Source organism: Pistacia vera, unplaced genomic scaffold (genome assembly GCF_008641045.1).
Source record: "Pistacia vera cultivar Batoury unplaced genomic scaffold, PisVer_v2 Contig623, whole genome shotgun sequence".
NCBI classification, from domain to species: domain Eukaryota; kingdom Viridiplantae; phylum Streptophyta; class Magnoliopsida; order Sapindales; family Anacardiaceae; genus Pistacia; species Pistacia vera.
Window position 1 is genome coordinate 69,197 of NW_022196472.1, and position 21,120 is coordinate 90,316.

Consider the following 21,120-nt stretch of genomic DNA (forward strand, 5'->3'; position numbering starts at 1 on the left):
AATATGTTACAAATTAAAAGAAAATTATTGATAATATATCATTATAATTCTTATATATATTAATGAACTAATCGAATCATACTTATATTTTTTGTATATTATTCAAGTAAAAATCAGGAGAGGATTCTTCCAATAGCATCAATGGGTCAAAAGTTATGGCTGAAATCAGAAATATTGATCTGAAGAAGATGGAGGAAGAGAATGCGAGATTAACTGAAGAAACATTCATTAGCTGAAGCCCTTTTTTATTTAGTTATAGGCTTATGCCGGATTTACATTCACATACATTCACCTTCAACATTATTCATACGTATTTCACACGTTACAGTAGTCAGCAGCTCAGGCTTTCTCAAAACCAAACTACGTACAAACAAAACCTTCCATTTCTTCCTCCTTACTTTCTCATTCATCAGCACGCCCTTGTTGATGTTGTCGCCATTTCGGCCCCTGGAAGAAGAACTCTTCATCTTGTTTTCCAAACACTTTGTCCACCTCCTCTTCTTTCGTTTTAAATGCCAGTTCTTTCGCTTCCTTCTCCATCACCTCTATAATGTTCTTCTTCCCAGCAAGAGTATACCTAATATTTCCTTCTGCATTAACTTCAAAACAGAGGATTTCCAAGTTTTGGTTTCCAGAAGCAACGGTGACAAAAGGGTGACCCGCCGGGACAACGAACACTGAATCGGTTCTGATACGCGAGCTTAATTTCTTGTAACTCGGGCCACTATTTTCCTGGCCTGAGTTTTTGGAGGAGGAGAGGTGAGGGCAGGCTATTTCAAGGCGTCCCTCTCCTGAAACAACAATGGCTATCTTCGTTGCCCTTGAGTTGTAGAATGGACCTGACATTCCTCCCTGCATTTGCATATCCCGTTCAAGACAATAAAATTATCCAAAACTTTTGATTATAATAACGCAGAGTGAGAAAATTAAATACCTTGGTGATGTTGACATAAGAGACCATAATGTCGAGCTCTTGGAGTGGCGGATAATCTTTGAATTCGCTTTCAAAGAGTTGGCCATAGTTATTGGATTGAGAGGGATCCTTTTTGAAGAGATTGAATGTACCCGTTGATTTCCCTGTAAATGGCCAAATGCTAGGACCTTCACCCCTCCGGCTCATAGCCCGAATTTGTTCTTTGGAGGCTTTTACGATGGCTCCCTCGTCCTGTTTCTCGAACAATTTCTCCAGTTTGTCCCTTGGAGTCTGGGAAAATCAACAATTAAACAACCAGAACAACAAACAATTATGAAATTAAGCATGATAAGAAAAAATTGCAAATTACCTTCAGAGCGGCTTCGAGTACTTCCCAGCTGAAAGCCCTGTAGAACGACTCTGGGTTTTCACCTCCTGGTCCATGAAATACCTGCATCACATGAAATTTAAGATGTTATTCTGTCAAAACTACCCGAAAACTACAGATCTAAAGGACAGTGAATTTATATATACTTCGTAATGGCCAGGAAGATTGACGGGTTGAAGGAGTTTGACAATGTAAAGCTTCTCATTTTCATCGGTATTGACGATATAAAAAGGAGTACCAGCACGAATCCTAATTATATCTCCCTGTTTGACGTTCATGCTCTCTCTCTTATTCTCACGAATCTTGGTGATTGTTCCTCGTCCTACAATACCCACAAGAATCAGCAAAATATTAACGAAGGCAATATAGATGAACATGATCTGCATAAATTCAACTGAAATTTAGTTCAAACTTACCCCAAGAAACAAAGAAAATACTGTCAGCATCCATGTGGTTTGGAACTACAAAAGCTTGAGGATTAGCGACAAGAAAGGCCAGACGGTATTTCTCCAGGCCACGGAGAAGCTTTGATCGTTTAGTGAACTTGGGAAGAACAACAACTTTTCCTTGTTCGGTCCTGACTCTGGTGGTGAAATGTTCGTCTTCAAATACGTAAGGATTCTCATCTTCTTGCTCTTGTTCCTCATCGCCTTCCTCTTCCTCTTCTTCGTCTCTCCTGTAACTATGTTCTCTTCTCTCTTTCTTATCCTTCTCCTGACACCTGAAGCGGCACAGCTGCTTCTGCTGCCCTCCGTCTTGTCTCTCGCACTGCTTCATGCACTGGCTCAAACGCTTTTCACCGGGTTCATGCGTGCTGAATTCATCACCCCGACCGCGACCGCTTCCCCATTCTTCTTCTTCATCTTCCTCTTGCTCGCGTCCTTTCTTCTCTTTGTAGTACTTTTCACATCCTTTCGCACACTGCTCCTTCTGTTCCTCGTCATACTGCCTCTGGACTTTGCACTGGTGCTTGCATTGTTTCAGCTCTGGGTCTGTCTTAGCCAAAGCTAAACCGGCACACAGAATCAAAACAGAAACGAGAAAAAGAGTTAAACAAAACTTTGTTCGCGAACCCATTATCGCTATTTCTTGATGAAGAAAAAGAGAATTAGATAGGGATTATTTATAGGGCAATAAGAAGATAAAAGGAAATTGAATTAGAATAGGCGAGAGAGCGCATGCACATAGACGAGTGTCCACCTGACGTGTCGAGCATGGTGAGGGCTCAATCGCCGCTTATCACTGCAAATGACAAGAATCAAGATGACCCCAACTGACAGTAGTCTAGCACTTTCAGTGTTTTGTTCATTATGGTTTTAATTTAGGAGCAAAAGCCGAAATTCGATGGGATGTTCACGTGACGTTACGGACAATGAAACTAGTAGACAAGAGTTGAAGTTGTTCCAGAATCTAAATGAACTAAATTTGACCATCAGTTACCGAGTGGGCTCTAGCCGCTCTCTTTTTCTGATATTCTTATTTCAGTACAAATGGCCGTATGACTTAAGACGTCAAAATTAAGCTCTTAACCATCAGTTCAGAATGAATTCATAAGGATTGATTCCTTTAAACACATTGGGGATGAAAGACGATGGCATAAAACCTAAATACAAAACCGTGCAGACCTGAACTCAAAACAGACATTCTTTAATTGGTTGAACTTGAGATTTGATACTTCCAGTTCTGGATTATTTAGCTCCTTTGAAGACTTGAAAGTAATAGTTATAATCAGGTATTCCTCAGAAGCACGAACAAGGCGAAAACAATTGTCCAACTTTTATGAAGATTAGACAACGGAGATAAGATAAAACACCAGATCATGCATCTAAATATAATTACAAATCAATCCTGTCTAATCCTATTTTAGAGAACATCAGCCAGAAATATGTTTCTGTCCGTGTGTAGCTGATCCATTGTTCATGAAAATATGGCAGTCACTGCAAAGTTTGTGCATATTCTGATGATTGAAAGGCTAACCGAAACATATTAAACCTGCAAAATCCAATCAATTTCTAGGCATTCACTTGCAAAATGTGCCAAACAGAATACATCTAGGATGCAGGTGCGAGATTATAATTTGTCCTGGGCATACTTAGGACTCTAATGCACCCATATTTTCTCAACAGCTTTGATTAACACATTTTATGTCTCAAGAAACTCAACAAGGCGTTTCAAAGGTCAGGCATGCCCTTTCCAGTTTTAGCATCGTATGTCTTATCCAGCACAAGATCCATTGGAGTATCTTTTGGACCAGCTGCCAAAAAAAGAGAAATAAAAATAAGCCAAAGTAAATGAGACAATAGGCAAGAATATAATGTCACATGCAAAGTAGCTAGTCAACTTGTAAAAACAACTTCAATTAAGGTTTGATCCTGATTCTACTCAAGTTTTTATTTTGTTACCTATTGTTCGTGTTGCCAGAATTCCAAGCTTATTGAATTCCTAACTAAATTGCATCCAATATGCTTATGGCTATAGCACTTAGGTAGAGATTTTTAAACGGTGCAAAGCCCCGAAAGCCAACTAACAGCATAATCGATGATGACCAAGCTAAGAGTAGAATTTCCTATTTGATTATCCTATGAAACCAAAAGCAAAAAACCAGATTATTTCTATAAGCAAGTTTCAAAGTTTTTAGCATAATGAGTGATCAAAGTTATGGTGCCTTGAAGAGGGACAATTGAAACTTATGAATCTAGGTTCTTCAGGAAAACTATTTTGTTTCATAAATCATAATGAGATTGTAGATACACATTTGATAAGTTTATTCTTAAATGAGATAGTTCAAATTTAATCCAAATTGCACATGCTTTCAACTTTATGTCCATTCCAAACTAAGCTGCTCAATTTTGTTTTAACCTTTTATGTAAAATTTCAAGGGTATACAAATACAAGTAACCTGAAATATCTAATCTATTGCAAATAAAATCAACATATAATTTTATCAAATATTTTGCACTGTCTATTTAAACGCTAACGATTGTTGGATCGTCCATTTGATATGATCAGAAAAATGACAGACCTCATGCAAGATCCAAAAAGATTATCATGCACAACAGCCAAGTGTAATAAATTGCATGCAACACCAGTGATAAAAAAACTAGTTCAAATTAAAACAAAACACACACACACACACACACACAAAAACAAAAAAAAAAAAAAATCAATTTGTTGGCACAGGAAAGAAAGGTTGAAACAAATAGCTCAGTACCAACTATAGGTCTTGGTGATGTCCTTATCTTTAGAATCTCAGGACGAGGAATTATTGAACCAGATGCTCCTATACCTCTAGCTACTCTTACTTTAGTTCCATCTTCTAGATATCTACTTCCAACCTTACAGGGCTTCCTGCACCAATGCACAACCATCAATTGTCATTTGTTTGAAAAAGCATATCACAAGGCCACAATTAACATCATGATTGTCAAATCAGATAAAAGGTAGAACCATACCCTGTGACTGGGTCGAGAACTTGAACGTTTGAGACATGAAGTGGGGCTTCAACTGTAAAGATCCCACCTGCGTGAACTTCTCCTCCCTTGATATGCTTTTTCACCTGCATACATAGCCACAAAATAGCAATCAGGGAAAAAAATAAGATTAGTCAAACAACCCAACCTTTGTGTCATGTACACATCATAATTACATGAAATCTATGCTTATTCACAGAAACATTAGGAGTCATAATTTACATTCTAACAAATAATGAGCATGCATACACAAGAAATTTTAAAACAAAAAGGACAGCAACACAATTATATAGACAAAAGAATATAGCAAAATCTTTTATACTTGGCAGAACGAAATATCTCATAGTTATTTTTTTATTTTTGCTTGGAAGGTAATGAGAAAACGCTTTTGTGAGTGAATATTTATATTTAAACTACAAATCTATGAAGTGCTGAAGGACAATCATATTTTAAACTTGATAGGAACTCACTCAAATAACTCAACAATTGGGTTAGGCCATGGGTCTTTCATGGACTTGGGTAGAACTCTCCTTGGAGAACCAGCTTGCCAAGGGAGGGTGCCCAAGCCCTTTATAACCCACATGCCCACTCTTTTCCCTTGCAATGTGGGATCCTAACACACCACCACGCTTCAGTAGCCGACATCCATGTTAGCCTCTTTACCCCCATCGGCCTTTTTACCCTTTGGGTGACTACACAAATCCCCTTTCCCTTGGGCCTCCATGCCTTTTCTCGGGGTAGCAGCCCGGGCCCAACGTCAGCTTGCCACGTAGGCGTAGGATCATGCTCTAATACCAATTGATAGGAACTCAATTCAATAACTCAACAATTGGGCTAGGCCATGGGTCTTTTATAGGCTTGGGTAGAACTCTCCTTGGAAAACCAGCTTGCCAAGGGAGGGTGCCCAAGCTCTTTATAACCCACATGCCCACCCTCTTCCCTTTCAATGTGGGATCTTAACAAAACTCTTGTGCAACTAGCCATAGTTTAGTCTCTTCCAAAAAGTAAGTCATTTTAATACAATCGAATCATATTAACAACATGAAGGGAATGCAAAACAAGAAAGCGGATGATTGTTTGTCAATTCTACTATTTGTCTAGTATAAATATTTCAGTAATTGCTGCAATGATCATTTATGTCCCTAAGTTGCATCAGAATGTCATGATGCTATTGTTTGTCAGCTGCAGATTTTACTACTGGAAATAAATCCAGTTCCAAATGCAATAAGAAAAGCATCACACAAAATAACCCAAGGCTTAATGGTACAAGCCCTTGGTTTAAACTACTTGGTGCCACCAACTTGGGCTATTATATCCTAAAAGTTTCTTAGCTACCAAGGTTGTAGGATTTGGGATTACGCCTTAATTTAGACCTCGGCAACCATGCAGGAAAAGTTGAGGGGTTTTGGGTATAAAAAAGAACAAATTTATGAAGCACAGATTGTCTAATTTTATGAGGTTTCTGTTACAATGAAATAAATATATGATCATGCAACTTGCCTCCTTGCGATGGAGGGGTAATGACCTTAATGAAAAGTTAATCAACAGCGTAAAACTGAACAAAAACCCAATTAAATGTTCAGTACACTGGAAGTTATTAACTTAAAGGAGATAGACATAGTTGGAAAATATCAACTGTTTAATTTGAAAATCAGCATATTAGCATGTTTATTCCGGAGCCTGAAAACATTGTTAATTACACTCCACTACTTAAACAATAGTACAGCATAAAATAAAGTTGGAACACATTACACAGCACTACCCCAACAAGAATTTATAGAATTGACACAAAGAAAAGATTTATGAGATGTTCCATTAAACTCTTCATTGTGAACATTCATGTGACCGGTAAATGAAATTAAACATTCAGCAACTTAAGAATGCTCAAATAAAGAAAAAAAATATGCAATTACCACCGCCCCCTTTTTCCCTAACCTTCCATTTAATAAAACAACAAAAGAAAAAGAAAAAAAGAAAAAAAAGACAAAAGACAAAATTACAGCAATAACAGCATATATGAATAACAAGAACATGACTCCAAATTAGAGTTTCTCACCAGATTTTTCCCTTCAACAATAACACGATTTTGAGATCTAACGACACGCTTAACAGTACCAGTCTCTCCTTTATCCTTTCCCCTGATTATCATAACCTATGATTAAAGATGGAAAAAAAAAATATGCATATCATCAAATTGAAAGATAAAATAATATAAAATGAAGATAATAAAAATGTATTATAATCTCCTCCTCACATTATCTCCTCTGAGTATTTTCCAGTGCCTAATGAGTTTCTCAGCAGCTTTCCAACCCATTACAATCCAAGCAAGTGATCAATACTCTTTTAAAACAAACCTGCACGTATCACCACCAATCAAAATTCTCATCACAATTCTCAAAAATTATCAAAAAAATTGACCCAAAAATCATTTTTATTATGTGCTCTCACTTTAACAATGAACCCAATTCCCCGGAAAAGCTCAAAAATTCTAAATCACGCAATTCATTATAAAATTGAAAAAAAAAATAATAAATAAATAGCCACTGATTTCTCATTTCACTATCGATTACAGATTTAAAATGGCACATGAATTTTAAAATGATATTAAAGGAAAATGAAAAACAGAGTTAGAGGGATTACCTCCGTGAAAGTTCTTAGCTTGCACAGTCAGTGATCTGAGTTCTCTCAGCTTATCGGGTTTAGGGTTTTTGCGTTATACCGCGAATACAACCATAATGGGCCGTGCAAGAGAGTCCTTTTACAGGCCCCGTTTAGAATTCAACGGGTCCCAGGCCCAGCAAAAAATAAAATTAAGGAAATGATTTTTATGTAATAAAAATTAGAAATTAAACTCTATATTTTCAAAAATTGAGAACGTATTTGCATATATTATGAAAAAATAAAATTTTGAAGATATTGAGTAGGTGTTTAAATTTGCTTTTAAATTTTTTTTTAAATATAATATATACGTATTATAAGTCATTTTATGTTTTAACCTTAGTTTTTTTTTTTTTAATCAATTTTACTATATTTTTTAATTTTTATAAAAAAAAAAATTGTGTTATTAATTGATATATAAAACAATTTATAATCGGCATCAAATTTTATAAGTTATAGCAAGTATCAATTAGTGATTTATTTATTTATCTACTAAAAATCATCATCATAATTCATAGTAATCGTATATTTTCATAAGGCTAACAATATAATACATTATACAAGATCAATAATGTTTTGTTTACAGTTGTTCATATAAACAACAAAATTGACAAAATTATATAAAATGACGATTATATCTTTTGTTTTTTTTTTGTTTGTATGACTTAATTTAGTTTTAAACGTAACATTGTTCATACAAGAAAAAACCTATACATATTCTAAAACTAGGAGTAAAATTTAGAAGCTAAGCAATTAAGTTAATGCATTAATTATATAATTGCTACAACTTATGAAACTTTATTGTCTTTGAAGAATTGATTATCTTTGCAATCTTCTTCTCCTCAGTCATTACCCATGTCAAAACCCAATTGGCTGCAAACAAATAATTTAATATAATTATAAAAAATTAATGAGTCAGATTGTAACTTATATTATATATACACGAAGAAAGTAAGTGGAGAGATCAAAACAGAAATCTAAGCAAAATTTGGGTTGTTTTGTTTTGTTATTTTGGATGATTTGGGAATAAATTGGGTAGTTGATAAGGTGAGTATTACGAGTAAATTTAAAAATTCAAAAAACCCTTAGGTTTGCTAATTTCCTAAACACCCCAATATATAAATTTGTAAAATAATAAAAACACCCCACCCACCTAGTGCCATATTCTGGCCACCACCATCGGAATTTGGTCGAAAAATGGCGTTATAACGCAGACCAGTCAGATCTGGTCGGTTGTGCGTCGTATGACATTTTTCGACTAGATCCACCACTGATCCAAATCAGGCATTTTGCGGTCATCGAAGGCCAAATCTGTCGTAGATCTGGCCTTCAACGACCGCAAAATGCCGATTGGCATCAGTGACGTCATGATATGGTCGTCGTTGTCAGTCAACGCCAGATCGGTGATTATCGGTTATTTTGGCGTTTCTACGTTGTTGTGACAGTCAGTGGTTTCCGGAATCTGACAACTATGGATGGGTGAGGGTGTTTATATTTTTTAAACTGCTTTTTCTAGGGTGTTTTTATTAACATTTACGGAAGGATAAAAATATACAAAAGGCAAAACATTAATCAGATTTTTCGCTTTAAGAACTGAAATTTTTTTATGATTGTACTTTTATTGAGTTTTTTAAAAGATCAAAACACTACAAATAACATACCGGCAGCTTGCCGAGCCCCGCATTCGCCATTACATTTTATCTCACAGAAGGGTTGGGGTGCGATTCGGCTAAACATTCCTTTGACAAACTTTGAGGGCAACTCTGGAAGCCAGCCGTGAAATCATCTTGAGCATTCACTACAACAATAATAATGCAGCACATAAAAAATAATGCAACAAACTTTGTACCCATTTTGTTTTCAATTTAATTTAAATTATTTTGTGTTTTGATGCTTTCAATGCTTCATTGTTTGAGGTTATATAATATATATGAATTAGGATTGATGGAAATAGTTTGTAGTTATGAATGAGGTTGGTTGAATGAAAGGAGTTGCTGAAAATATGGATAGTGAATGGGCAAATTGCTTTGTATACTTATTTCTTATTCTTATAATGTCACTATATTTAGATACCTTGATACGCAAATTCAAATAGTATTATTTGAGTCCGTTAAAACTATTAGATAAAATTTAGAATAAAATGTGTGTTTAATTTTATTTTATTTAATATAAAATTTAGAAAGAGTTTTGACTGGCTCAAATAATGACACGCAATTCAGTATAACTTATTTGAAGTAAAGCTGTTTGATTTCAAGAGTCCCACTGTCCCACATGGAGTGAGAGAAGAAAGGCGGGCCGAGGAAATGAGTATAAAATAGGCGGCCTTCCCCTGACCAACTCATACCTTTCTCGGCCTTTTGGCTAAGATCAAGTGTAGTATCTGTTCTTATCAGTTTAATATCTGATACGTGGGACAATGTCCCACATGATATTAAATTTATTTTTTTAAGGGGGAGGGTTCACTACAGTGGCTTGCCACTGGAGCCCTCGAGTGTCGCCTTTGCGTTGCACTACTGCTCGGGCCTGGCGCACCCCACCAATTCTAGTTCAATTTTCCTGAGCAATTTGCCCAAAGAAGTTGCATGAACGAGAAACTAGAGAATTTGAACCTGTCTAGAATCTTTAGGGCTGTGGAACACTTTGGAAAGAGAAGGGCGGGCCAAATTCGATTTAATTACCACAAATCATCAACTGATAAAATACAGAATTTTCGCACATTAAAGCGAGTTGAAATACTTTGGAAGAAATTTAATAACCGTTGGAAATCAAGATTCCTAAAACTAGTAGCAGAATTGCTGGTGGGGATGTGTAGGGTGGAAGGGAGGCGGACGTAGATGACGGTGGTGTGAAGACTGGCCTGATTCTGGTGGGGGTTGTGGGGGCTTCTGATTCCTCTGGTGGAGTTGCCAGTTCGTCCGATGGTGGTGGAGCAAATGCTGCTTGTTCGGAAGCTGAACAAAATGAAATAACATTTGTTACTTTTCAAGCTTTGGATACGTGTTTATTTCATTTTCTCCTGTGAGATTGCTTAAAATGAGACTCTTTGATGTTTTTATAAGAACTTTTGATGATCACAGAGGTTTTTTTTTTTTTATACCTTGTAAAAAATCCGGATGAAATTATTTAAAATTATTTCAATAGGAAAAAATTAAATAAATCCTCTAGCCACAAAACAGAGACGTTTTGGGTGAAATTTATAAGTTGATTTCCGTACTATCATCCTTATGTGATTATTTTCTTTATTTTCTTATCTAATTGTAATAATGATTTCTTCTTCAGTTAAAACATACATCACTTATTGCTCATTTGGATGATTGGAAAGCCATTAATATCTATTCGATTAGTGCAATAAAGTTGTTTAATCTGATCACTAAATTCTATAATGATTCTTTGATTCTCCTCATCCACTTCATTTATATTTGTATCATCGATATCGGGGATCCTAATTTAGTAATGTTAAAATAATAGGCAATAGTATGTGGATTCCACATCATTTTGTTGTACATTTTTTGTAATGATTAACACATGGCAATAGTATGTGATTTCACATCAATTTGTTGCATAATTTTGTAATGTTAAAACAACTGGCAAGAGTTTGTGGCTTCACATCAATTTGGTCATGCAGCAACTGCATTTATAATTCCATCAAGACTTATCTTGCTGGTTTCAAGATATGATCTTTTATCCGTTTTAAAAGTAGACAATTGAATTTTGAATGAAATTCTAATACTATACTACTACTACACCTCTATTAAGTCATAACCTCCTTGTAGTAATAAAATTAATTAATCTCTAAAATTTATTGAAGCTAAGCAATTAAGTTAATGCATTAATTATATAATTGCTACAACTTATGAAACTTTATTTGTCTTTGAAGAATTGATTAATCTTTGCAATCTTCTTCTCCTCAGTCATTACCCATGTCAAAACCCAATTTGGCTGCAAACAAATAATCTAATATAATTATAAATAAATTAAATGAGTCATTTTGTAACCTTATATATATATATATATATATATATATGTGTGTGTGTGTGTGTGTGTGTGTGTGTGTGAAGAAAGTAAGTGAGAGAGATCAAAACATAAATCTAAGCAAAATTCTGGGTCCTTTTGTTTTGTTATTTTGGATAGGATTTTGGGAATAAATTGGGTAGTTGAATAGGGTAAGTATTACGAGATAAAATTTAAAAATTCACAAAAAACCCTTTAGGCTTGCTAATTTAACTAAACACCCCAATATATAAATTTTTTGTAAAATGACAAAAACACCCCCACCCACCCATAGTGCCAGATTCTAGCCACTACCGTCAGAATTTGGCCGAAAAATGGCATTACGACGTAGACCAGGTCAGATCTGACCGGTCGTGCATTGATATGGCATTTTTCGACCAGATCCACCACTGATCTGGCCGAAAAATGCCAAATCTATGGCCAGATCTGGCCATAGACGACTGCAAAAGGCCAGATTTGGCCATCCCTGATGGCCAGATCTAGTATGGATCTGCCTGGAAAATGCCAGATCGGTGAATTACCGGCTATTTTTGGTCGTTTCTATGCCGTTGTGACAAGTCAGTGGTTGTCGGAATTTGACAACTATGGGTGGATTGGGGTGTTTTTGTTAATTTTTAAACTTTTTTAAGGGATGTTTTATTAAATTAATAAACTTAAGAGGTTTAAAAGTAATTAAAAAAATAGAATAGTATTTCTCAAATAATAAACCAAACAAGTATTTTGGGAATATAAATAGGAATAACAAAACAAAGGAGCCCATAATTTTTTTTTTTGTGGGAAGGGACACCAGCCCTCACTCGTCCCTTAACATGTACGGAAGGATAAAAATATACTAAAAGGCAAAACATTAATCAGATTTTTCGCTTTAAGAACTGAAATTTTTTTATGATTGTACTTTTATTGAGTTTTTAAAAAGATCAAAACATCTACAAATAACATACCGGCAGCTTGCCGAGCCCCGCATTCGCCATTACATTTTATCTCACAGAAAGGTTTGGGGTGCGATTCGGCTAAACATTCCCTTTGACAAACTTTGAGGCAACTCTGGAAGCCAGCCGTGAAATCATCTTGAGCATTCACTACAACAATAATAATACAGCACATAAAAAATAATGCAACAAACTTTGTACCCATTTTGTTTTCAATTTAATTTAAATTATTTCGTGTTTTGATGCTTTCAATGCTTCATTGTTTTGAGGTTATCTAATATATATGAATTAGGATTGATGGAAATAGTTTGTGGTTATGAATGAGGTTGGTTGAATGAAAGGAGTTGCTGAAAATATGGATAGTGAATGGGCAAATTGCTTTTTATACTTAGTTCTTATTCTTATAATGTCACTATATTTAGATACCTTGATATGCAAATTCAAATAGTATTATTTGAGTCCATTCAAACTATTAGATAAAATTTGATTTTAGCATGAACTTTTAACTTTTAACTTGCGGGTAGATTACTTCAACTTTTAATTTGCGGATAGATTACTCGCTAGCATGAACATTGCCTTATTGAAGCTAAATATTTTTAGTTTCTCAAGCATGTTCAAAGTTTTTTGGCACAAAATTTTTTATATTTCCGTACTATCATCCTTTGTGATTATTTTCTTTATTTTCTTATCTAATTAATAATGATTTCTTCTTCAGTTAAAACATACATCACTTATTGCTCATTTGGATGATTGAGAAAACATTAATATCTATTCGATTAGTGCAATAAAGTTGTTTAATCTATCACTAAATTCTATATGATTCTTTGATTCTCCTCATCCACTTCATTTATAATTTGTAATTCATCGATATCGGGGATCCTTTTAGTATGATTAAAATAATAGGCAATAGTATGTGGATTCACATCATTTTGTTGTACAATTTTGAATGATTAAAACAATTGGCAATAGTAGTGATTTCACATCAATTTGTTGCATAATTTTGTAATGATTAAAACAACTGCAAGAGTTTGTGGCTTCACATCAATTTGGTCATGCAGCAACTGCATTTATATTCCATCAAGGACACTTATCTTGCTGGTTTCAAGATTAGCTTTTATCCGTTTTAAAAGTAGACAATTGAATGTTGAATTGAAATTCTAATACTATACTACTACTACACCTCTATTAAGTCATAACCTCCTTGTAGTAATAAAATTAATTATCTCATTATTATGACTATAAAGGTTTTAGTGTATTGATAAAAATTTAGAATAAAATGTGTGTTTAATTTAATATAAAATTTAGAAAGAGTTTTGATTTGCTCAATAATGACACGCAATTCAGTATACTTATTTGAAGTAAGCTGACTGATTTCAAAGTCCCACCTTCCCACATGGTGTGAGAGAAGAAAGGCGGGCCGAGGAAATGATTATAAATAGGCGCCTTCCCTGATCAACTCTACCTTTCTCGGCCTTTTGGCTAAGATCAAGTGTAGTATCGTTTCTTATCAGTTTAATATCTGATACGTGGACTGTCCCACATGATATTAAATTTATTTTTTAGGGGGAGGGTTCACTACAGGGCTTGCCACTGGAGCCCTCGAGTGTCGCCTTTGCGTTGCACTACTGCTCGGCCTGGCGCACCCACCAATTCTGTTCATTTTCCTGAGCAATTTGCCTAAAGCAGTTGCATGAACCGAAACTAGAGAATTTAAACCTGTTAGATTTTTTAGGTTTGTGAACACTTTGGAAGAGAAGGCTTGCCAAATTCGATTTACTTATCATAAATCATCAACTGATGAACTGCAGAATTTTCACACATTAAAGCGATTGGAATACTTTGGAAGAAATTTAATAACCGTAGAAAATCAAGATTCCTAAGTAGTAGCAATTGCTGGTGGGATGTTGGGTGGAAGGAGGCGGACGTAGATGACGGTGGTGTGAAGACTGGCCTGATTCTGGTGGGTGTTGTGGGGCTTCTGATTCCTCTGGTGGAGTTGCCAGTTCGTCCGATGGTGGTGGAGCAAATGCTGCTTGTGGAAGCTGAACAAAATGATAACATTTGTTACTTTTCAAGCTTTGGATACGTGTTTATTTCATTTTCTCCTGTGAGATTGCTTAAAATGAGACTCTTTGATGTTTTTATAGAACTTTGATGATCACAGAGGTTTTTTTTTTTTTATACCTTGTAAAAAATCCGGATGAAATTATTTAAATTATTTCAATAGGAAAAAATTAATAAATCCTCTAGCCACAAAACAGACTTTTGGGTGAAATTTATAAGACAGGTTAATTACCTCGTGGGCTAAGAGGCGAAGCAGCGAGAGGAGAAAGTGCTGGGGGCCCTAGTATCTTCGGACCTGGACTGGTAGAGGACTGCCAGAAGCTGCAAGTAAAAAACAATCCGGATGAAATTATTAAAATTATTTCAGTAGGAAAAATTAAATAAATCCTCTAGCCACAAAACAGAGACGTTTTGGGTGAAATTTGAGACAGGTTAATTACCTCGTGGGCTAAGAGGCGAAGCAGCCGGAGGAGAAAGTGCTGGGGGCCCTAGTATCTTAGGACCTGGACCTGGTAGGACTGCCAGAAGCTGCAAAGTAAAAACAAATGCGCCGCTAATCTTTCATAGTTGAATAAAATTTGGTCACAATCACAGAACATGAAAATTTTGCGACGTTAAAAGGCTAAACCTTTGCATTGTATTGGCACCCGCCCATGTTGCAGGCTTGAGGGAGACCGAGAGATAAAGTTGGGTTATGGGCAGTTGAAGGGGACATTGGCATTTATAACAAACAAGCACAGTCCGTACTAGTACTCATAGCGATTGCAAAGAATCGCAGCAGCTCTGGTTGGTGGCGAGCCGCCATTTGCAGTACTTCCAGTTATGAATTTAGGCATGGCGTGAAGGTGGAGATCATTGGATTGTGCATGGCGTTGAAATTGCCCAGTCACTGAACAACTAAAAGGGTTGTACTAATGAGAATTACTGGAAATAATTATTCTTCATTGCCTCCATGAATAAGAAGAGTTCTCTAAGATTTGAGTTGGGTTTGATGGAAGGATTTATAGGTAGAGAAATTTTAAGAATTGGGAGGGAAAAACAAGCACGTAGTTTTAGGTGTTTCTGTAGTTCAGCTACTCTGACTATATATTTATACGATTGATTCAAGAAACCTTTAATTAATTAATTGGGTGTTTTTGTTTAAATATTGGATTGTTTTTCGTGTAAGTTAATGATCTATTAACTACAATTTGGTTTATGCCTTCATTCAATATTTGTTAACTTATGTTACTTGTTTAGTTAGCAAAATCTAAAAATAAATTAAATCAAATATATAGAATAAGGACATTTTTAAAATTTCAAACCCTTTAAATAAGATTCACAAGAGATTAGTAAAAAAATCACTAAGCTTATGATCGCATGGCAAAACTTTAGCCATCTGAGTGGATTATCCAGAGGTCTTATATTTGAGTCCTATAAAGTGATCACTTATCACATTTGTGACTTGCCTGATACATTGGGCTTGTAAGGTGTTTCACTCATCATATTTGTAGCTTACCTAACCCATTGTGCTTGTATGATGTTAAATGAATCCTCTTGTAGGGTGTTCCACCTACCACATTTGTGACTTACCTGACCTATTGGACCACTTTTGTGACTTACTTGACCTATTGGGCTTGTAGAGTGTTCAATTGATCAAAAAATTAATTGAGATATGCGTAAATTAACTCCAAAAAAAAAAAAAAAAAAAAAAAATTAAGGAAAAAGCTCAGGTTTTGAGCTTCTCTTATAAGCCATAAAATAATTTATTTTAAATTCTATAAGCACTTTTAAAATGTTACCAAATAAACTTTAAATCTCATGTAATCGAGTAAGTGTTATTATTAGGTTCGTAAAAGTTGTATTCATAAGACAAAGATAAATATACGCTTAATGCTAATATTGCTAAATATTGATTGAGCTTTGTGATGTATATATTATACATTATACATTCATATTTACGTTGGAGATTTATAAAGTTTGATTTTTTACACCTACTTATTCATACATATTGTGTTACTTCAGTTTATATACAAACTTGATATATTTGACATCATTGATGTGTCGGACTTATATTGTACACAAGGGGGGCACGTGCCCCCTTGAATTTTGAAAATTTTAAGTTAAAAGCTTAACATTTTAATTCTACCAAAAAATTGTTTCTAAATTAGAATTATAAAGGTGATCAATGATCATCCATCTTCCCTTTCAAATATAGGATTTTTTTTATTTGCAATTATGCCCTTCAAGAAATTTAATTTCTTTGCTTTTTTATTTTTATTTTCATAAATAGTAAATGAAATATTTTATCATCTCTACATGTGTTTAAAATATTGTATAAGTTTATGTTTGATATAAAACTACAATTAATCTTCAAAATTTTTAATTCTAATACTGTTAATTAAAACTAAGATTTAATTAATGAACTTTAACATATTCATTCATAATTGAATTTAATTCAATTAATAATTTTGAAACTTTTATATTACACATAACAAGTAGCATAGTTCATATCATTATAAGTTTAGTTTCACATTTTGTAATTTTTTCAAGTATAATATAGTATCTATACTTTAAGTATGGTAGAATTTGTTTTATTTTTAAATATCAATAACACTACGGACACCGAAAAAATTACACCGAAATTCTGTACCGGCCTACTGTAATGCGCGTCTGAATTTTTTTATAATTTTTTTATAGTGAACGGCCGTCCATCAAATTTGGACGATCGTTCACTCACATGGACGCCTGTTCATATTATATAGACGGGCGTCCATATACAAGGGACAGACGTCCCCATTTAAAGGACGTCTGTCCATAAATAAAATATAACAAAAAAATGTACAAAACATTATGGACGCCCGTCCATTACATTTGGACGGGCGTCCATTCCCGTCCAAATTTTTTATTTTATTTTTTAAAACAAATTAAGTTTGGACGGGCGTCCATTCCTTATGGACGCCCGTCCAAACTTAATGGACGGGCATCTCGTATTTGCGGACGCTCGTCCAAAATTAAGGGACGGTCGTCCACAACCTATGAACGACCGTCCATAATGTTTTACAATTTTTTTTATTGTATTTTATTTATGGACGGGCGTCCTTTAAATAGGGACGCCCGTCTCTTGTATATGGACGGGCGTCCATGTGAGTGAACGGTCGTCCAAATTTGATGAACATATAAATAAATATAAGTATTTAATTAATCAGGAAGGAGTACGAAAAGCGGGAAATATGAAGAGGAAAAAATGATAAATTGTGACACTTTTCATCTTTACCGGAGTAAATGACTTGTTCTCATCCAAATGATGACTTGATGACATTTTTTTACTCATCAACTTTTTAAATATCACTTCATTATCTAAATTTATATTTTGTTTCTGATTTTGGTATCGTTGCGACCTCACACCACCACTAACATTCTCTTCTCCGATCATCACGTATCAAAGTCCCTCAAATTCAACTTTCGCCAACCTCGTCAATCACTGGCAATCGTGCGATTAAGGTTTACGCAACCGCCAATTCTAAGTCAAATTTTGATCAATCTCAGTTATCAAAATCTAACATTCTGCTACCAAAAGACTCGTCGGTCTCCCCTCTTTAAAAATCTCAATAGCCTGGATCGAGTTTGTTCTTTGTTCGTTGTCGGAATATAAATTTTATTTTTAGATCTAAATCTAGAGTGGTGTTATTGAAGCTTCACGAAATTTATATGTACACCCCATTAATGATTTTTTAAATTGGAAATTACAGACAAAATATCAATTGTTGTAAAGTAACCCATAACCCTTAATGAATTTGATTAATAAACTTCTAATAGTGTCATAGTTCGAATTTATATGTTGTAAAGTACGATAATTGTTAAATGTAAGGTTGAGTATTTAATAAAAATGTCTAATATCTCAATATTAATGTTTTGGAAATTTCCTTTTTTGTCTTTTCACATAAAGTGTTTGAAATAAAGAAATTTTTTTAATGATCATAACGTGTATTCTAAGGATATATTTTAACTTGTGTCAATTTAAAATTACATTCATTTAGAAAATGATCGAAGAACATGCATTTAGTTTGAAAGTTTTATTTCACATTTTAAATACTAAAGATTCTTCTTCATTTTTTGCATGGGATGAAGAAAATGCAAATCTAGTGAGTAGTTGAGAAAAGTTCAAAATTAAATCAAGATCCTTTGAAATACCATTCTAATCATGTTCTATATATAAAATAATAAAACAACAATAAAAAAAAAAGATTTCATTTTATTTCAAGAATGATTTTATCATTAAAATTATTGAATATAATGTTTTTAAATTCTATTAGCAATCTCAAGAGGCTTAAGACTTTTTAATAATCTTGGTGGTGTGTTTCATAGTTAATAGATCTTGGACGAATAAATTATGTAAAGAACAAACAAACAAATCCTTAAGCAATCTATAAAAAATTTAAATTTTCTCGAGAAAACCTTTCCTTATATAACCCCTTCTCTTCCTTTCCTTTTTCCAACACCAAACACTCAAAAATCTCCCAATTTCCCAACCAACAAACCCAATTTTACAAGCAATTCCCATCATTTTCATGGCTTCCAGAGGGCTCCAGATGACTCTAGTCCTGGTCCTGGCGGCCATGTTTTGGGGTGGAGTCATGGCTCAGTCAAACTCAAACTGCAACGATGTGCTCACAAGCATGGCGCCTTGCCTCAACTTCCTTACGGGAAACTCATCGACCCCTTCAAATTCTTGCTGCTCTCAGCTCGGAGCCGTCGCGAAATCTTCCCCGGATTGCCTTTGCGCTGCTCTCAACGGCAGTGTTCCTTCAATGGGGATCAATATTAACCGAACCATTGCTCTTTCCCTTCCTGATGCCTGTCAAGTTCAAACTTCTTCAATTGACCAGTGTAAACGTATGATCAACTTTAATTTTGCTCAGAATATATGGCCCTTTTTGAGTTTAAACCAGGGATTTGTTTGTTAACATTAACTGGGTTTTGATTTTCTTTTACCAGAAGCCATTACTCCCGCAGCTTCACCTCCAGGTTCTCCATCAACGACAAGCCCTTCTTCAGGTTCTGCAAATACAACTACGCCGCCGGCCTCAGGTATGGTACAAACATAAGAAACAACTAACACATTTTATTCTCTAGTTAGGACATCTTATATAATTTTGCCAGGATCATGCATATATACTTCCATTAGACATTTTAGTTCCATGAGATGAATCAGAAGGACATATAATTTTGTCAGGATTATACATATATACCATTAAATCTGTGTTGTAAAATACTATTTCAGTCCCATAAGATGAATCCAACATTCTATAAGCATAATCCTGATAAAATTAATATTAGGACGTGAGAACAAACTATTTATGGTAAAGAATGTAAATTGATATAATGGTTGGGCAATTGCAGGATCGACGTCTACATCAACAACACAAGATTCATCTGATGGAGGCATCAGAAGAACACCTATTCATTTTGTTCTCTTCCTTCTCTTCGTCGCATCGTGTGCTTCAAAAATCGCTAAATTCTGAGTCTTCTTCTGAGATTTTTTTAGTCTGTTGTAGTATTATTGACAAATAACAATATTCTTTTCCAGTTTCCGTTTGAGGATGATGCTCATTATTGATTAGAGAATTGTGGTTTTTGTATTATTATTTATCGGGGTTGTTTAATAAAAGATCAATGAATATTGGCTTCTCTATTAGTTTCTTTCAACCATTTTGTTTACTGGTTTTAGAATTTCTCTACAAGGCAAGACACTTGAGTTTTCCAAATATTAACCTAATCATGAATGAAATTGGAGCACACACTACCAATGGCAATGAACAATTTAAAGCAACATGACAGCTCTACGGGCAAAAAATCATAACAGGTCTTGTTAGGCCCAAACATGAAATAATCATTACATGGCCCCGTGCCATGGCTAATTCCCATTAGGCCTATGCTTGAATTCACACTATGAGTCAGTCCATTACACGAATTGGGCCACTTAAACGAGTGGGATTATTCTAATCCCCAATGACTTGGGCCTTGCCCTAAGCCTAATTGGGCTCCAGCCCATTGGCCCATGACTATTCCAGAATAAGACTCCGAGTACACACTTTTTAACTCATCCAAGATTCAGAATCTGAAATGAATTAAAACTCCTAATAGAACTTGGATAAGTTATACAACTTTCATGTTTACTCAAACTCCTAAACTAGTAGAACTCATAGTTCTATTTAGGGGCGGATCCAGCCCACTTTGGCCAACCCTCAAATTTTTTTTTTTTTTTAAATACTAATATTTATAAATTTTAGATTTTGACCCACCCTAAAAAAAATATTAATGAACAAAAATATTAATAGGCAATTAGTTTTTATTTTGGCTGGAAATGGCTAGATCGGCGCACGACCGACCGTAACCGGCCGGTGGTGTGCTGTTTAGACTAGCAGTGGCTTGGGTGGGTGGGGGTGATTTTGTTAAAATTTGTACTTTTATTCTAGCTACTGGCTAGGGTGTTTTAGCAAAATCTCAAATATAGGGGGTTAAAAAAATAGTCCAAATAATAATAATATTAAAAAAGAAGAGTAATTCAGTAATTTATATAACATACTCACCCAATTATTTTTCTCAAATAAACATATCAATATAACATACCCATAAATTTATTCTCATCTAACCAAACATATTTAATATAATATTTATAATAATCTTTAAGGTAGGCTATTTTCC

General features: G+C 34.7%; 3 protein-coding genes and 2 non-coding genes across 5 annotated transcripts; 3 read left to right on the forward strand and 2 right to left on the reverse strand.

Moving 5' to 3' along the window:
• Positions 1-227: 227 nt before the first annotated feature.
• Positions 228-2,378, reverse strand: LOC116110999 (sucrose-binding protein-like). The gene is made up of 5 exons (XM_031397207.1): positions 1,718-2,378; positions 1,448-1,623; positions 1,284-1,364; positions 935-1,204; positions 228-852 (listed from the first exon to the last, which is right to left on the reverse strand). The coding sequence occupies exons 1-5, from the start codon at positions 2,376-2,378 to the stop codon at positions 403-405; spliced, it is 1,638 nt and encodes a 545-aa protein (XP_031253067.1). The 3' UTR covers positions 228-402.
• A 574-nt stretch (positions 2,379-2,952) lies between these two features.
• Positions 2,953-7,502, reverse strand: LOC116111031 (50S ribosomal protein L24-like). Its single transcript, XM_031397237.1, has 6 exons — positions 7,412-7,502; positions 7,026-7,125; positions 6,828-6,923; positions 4,754-4,857; positions 4,513-4,649; positions 2,953-3,555 (listed from the first exon to the last, which is right to left on the reverse strand). The coding sequence occupies exons 2-6, from the start codon at positions 7,083-7,085 to the stop codon at positions 3,473-3,475; spliced, it is 480 nt and encodes a 159-aa protein (XP_031253097.1). The 5' UTR covers positions 7,086-7,125; positions 7,412-7,502; the 3' UTR covers positions 2,953-3,472.
• Positions 7,503-9,769: 2,267 nt separating this feature from the next.
• On the forward strand, positions 9,770-9,966 carry LOC116111049. The gene has a single exon (XR_004124991.1). It is a non-coding gene; the product is annotated as a U2 spliceosomal RNA (small nuclear RNA).
• A 3,861-nt stretch (positions 9,967-13,827) lies between these two features.
• LOC116111050 lies at positions 13,828-14,017 on the forward strand. The gene has a single exon (XR_004124992.1). It is a non-coding gene; the product is annotated as a U2 spliceosomal RNA (small nuclear RNA).
• A 4,737-nt stretch (positions 14,018-18,754) lies between these two features.
• On the forward strand, positions 18,755-20,020 carry LOC116111043 (non-specific lipid-transfer protein-like protein At2g13820). The gene is made up of 3 exons (XM_031397255.1): positions 18,755-19,308; positions 19,411-19,503; positions 19,816-20,020. The coding sequence occupies exons 1-3, from the start codon at positions 18,984-18,986 to the stop codon at positions 19,935-19,937; spliced, it is 540 nt and encodes a 179-aa protein (XP_031253115.1). The 5' UTR covers positions 18,755-18,983; the 3' UTR covers positions 19,938-20,020.
• The last annotated feature ends 1,100 nt before the right edge of the window (positions 20,021-21,120 follow it).